At 53.8% G+C, this 1,099-nt stretch overlaps 1 protein-coding gene across 1 annotated transcript in view; it reads right to left on the reverse strand.

Moving 5' to 3' along the window:
* Positions 1 to 750, reverse strand: part of DNM1 (dynamin 1) — a gene marked incomplete at its 3' end in the record, with an annotated part of 32,741 nt that extends 31,991 nt beyond the window's left edge. Inside the window, exons 1-2 of the mRNA XM_015567132.1 lie at positions 677 to 750; positions 64 to 137 (exon numbers count right to left, since the gene is read on the reverse strand). Of these exons, the coding sequence (XP_015422618.1) occupies positions 64 to 137; positions 677 to 750 (148 nt within the window). The remainder of the gene's footprint in view (positions 1 to 63; positions 138 to 676) is intronic.
* Between the last annotated feature and the right edge of the window lie 349 nt (positions 751 to 1,099).

The raw sequence follows: 1,099 nt of genomic DNA on the forward strand, positions 1-1,099 counted from the left end.
CCCGGCCTCTTTGGGGAGGGGGTGGGGGCTGGAGAGGCCAGCCTGGCTGAGGAGGGCACGTACCTGTGGAGGCATTGACCAGCTGCAGGACCAGCGGGCGTCTGGTGACAATGCCAGATCCCCGGGGCAGGAAGTCTCTGCAGTGAATTAGAGGTAAGAGGAGGGTCACCTGTCCTGCCCCCGGAGCTCCAGACATTCCCTAGCGCTCCCTACCGCACCTTAGCCCACGGGCCGCAGGTCGCTAAGGGCAGATGGCAGCTGAGAAACGTGGAACCGTGTTATAGTAATCATTATGGTACTTACTATTAGGACCTTAGAATGTAAGGCTTAAAGCATGTAATCCTGTGTGGACTGTTATAGTAATTATTATAGTGCCTAATGTTAGATATAGGAATACTGTGTGAGACCCAAGAATGCACCCTGGTAACCCCACTAGTCCTGGTAAACAACCTATCTGATGGGAACGCCCAAAGCCTGTACACACCCATAGATTAACAGACCCCAGGTGGATCCACACAAGGCGATTAACAGACCAGGTGGATACACACATGGCAGCCGCTGATAACACACACACCAGCGAAGACCATGCCTACAGAGGGGTATATCACCAGACAGTCTGATGGGCCCAGCACATAGCTCTCCTGTCGCCAGAGCGTGAGGACCTGTGAGTGCTCACGTCTCGGTTCCCAGCACGAAACTCTGCCCAATTAACTGTCGATCAACGAAGGAGCCAGCAGCCAACGGTGCCATCTACCCCTGTGTGTGTGTCAGCGAGCATCACCGGATGGATCCTTCCCAGTGTCTGAGACCCATCAGGAACTGGTAAATAACCCCCCTGTGTGCTTGCATCTAACCTGTCTGTGTGTAATTTCTCCGGCTCGGCTCAGATCTCGGTGCTGTCTCTGTGAAAATGTCTGACCAGAAAGTGTTGGCGCAAGCCTCAAGCAGATGGCATCTGAGACCCAGAAGGAACTGGTAAATAAACCCCCTGTGTGCTTGCATCTAACCTGTTCGTCTGTGTGTGATTTCTCCGGCTCGGTGCTGTCTCTGTGAAAGTGTCTGACCAGAAGGTACTGGCGCAAGCCTCAAGCGGATGGTC

This window comes from Myotis davidii, unplaced genomic scaffold, assembly GCF_000327345.1.
Source record: "Myotis davidii unplaced genomic scaffold, ASM32734v1 scaffold142, whole genome shotgun sequence".
NCBI classification, from domain to species: domain Eukaryota; kingdom Metazoa; phylum Chordata; class Mammalia; order Chiroptera; family Vespertilionidae; genus Myotis; species Myotis davidii.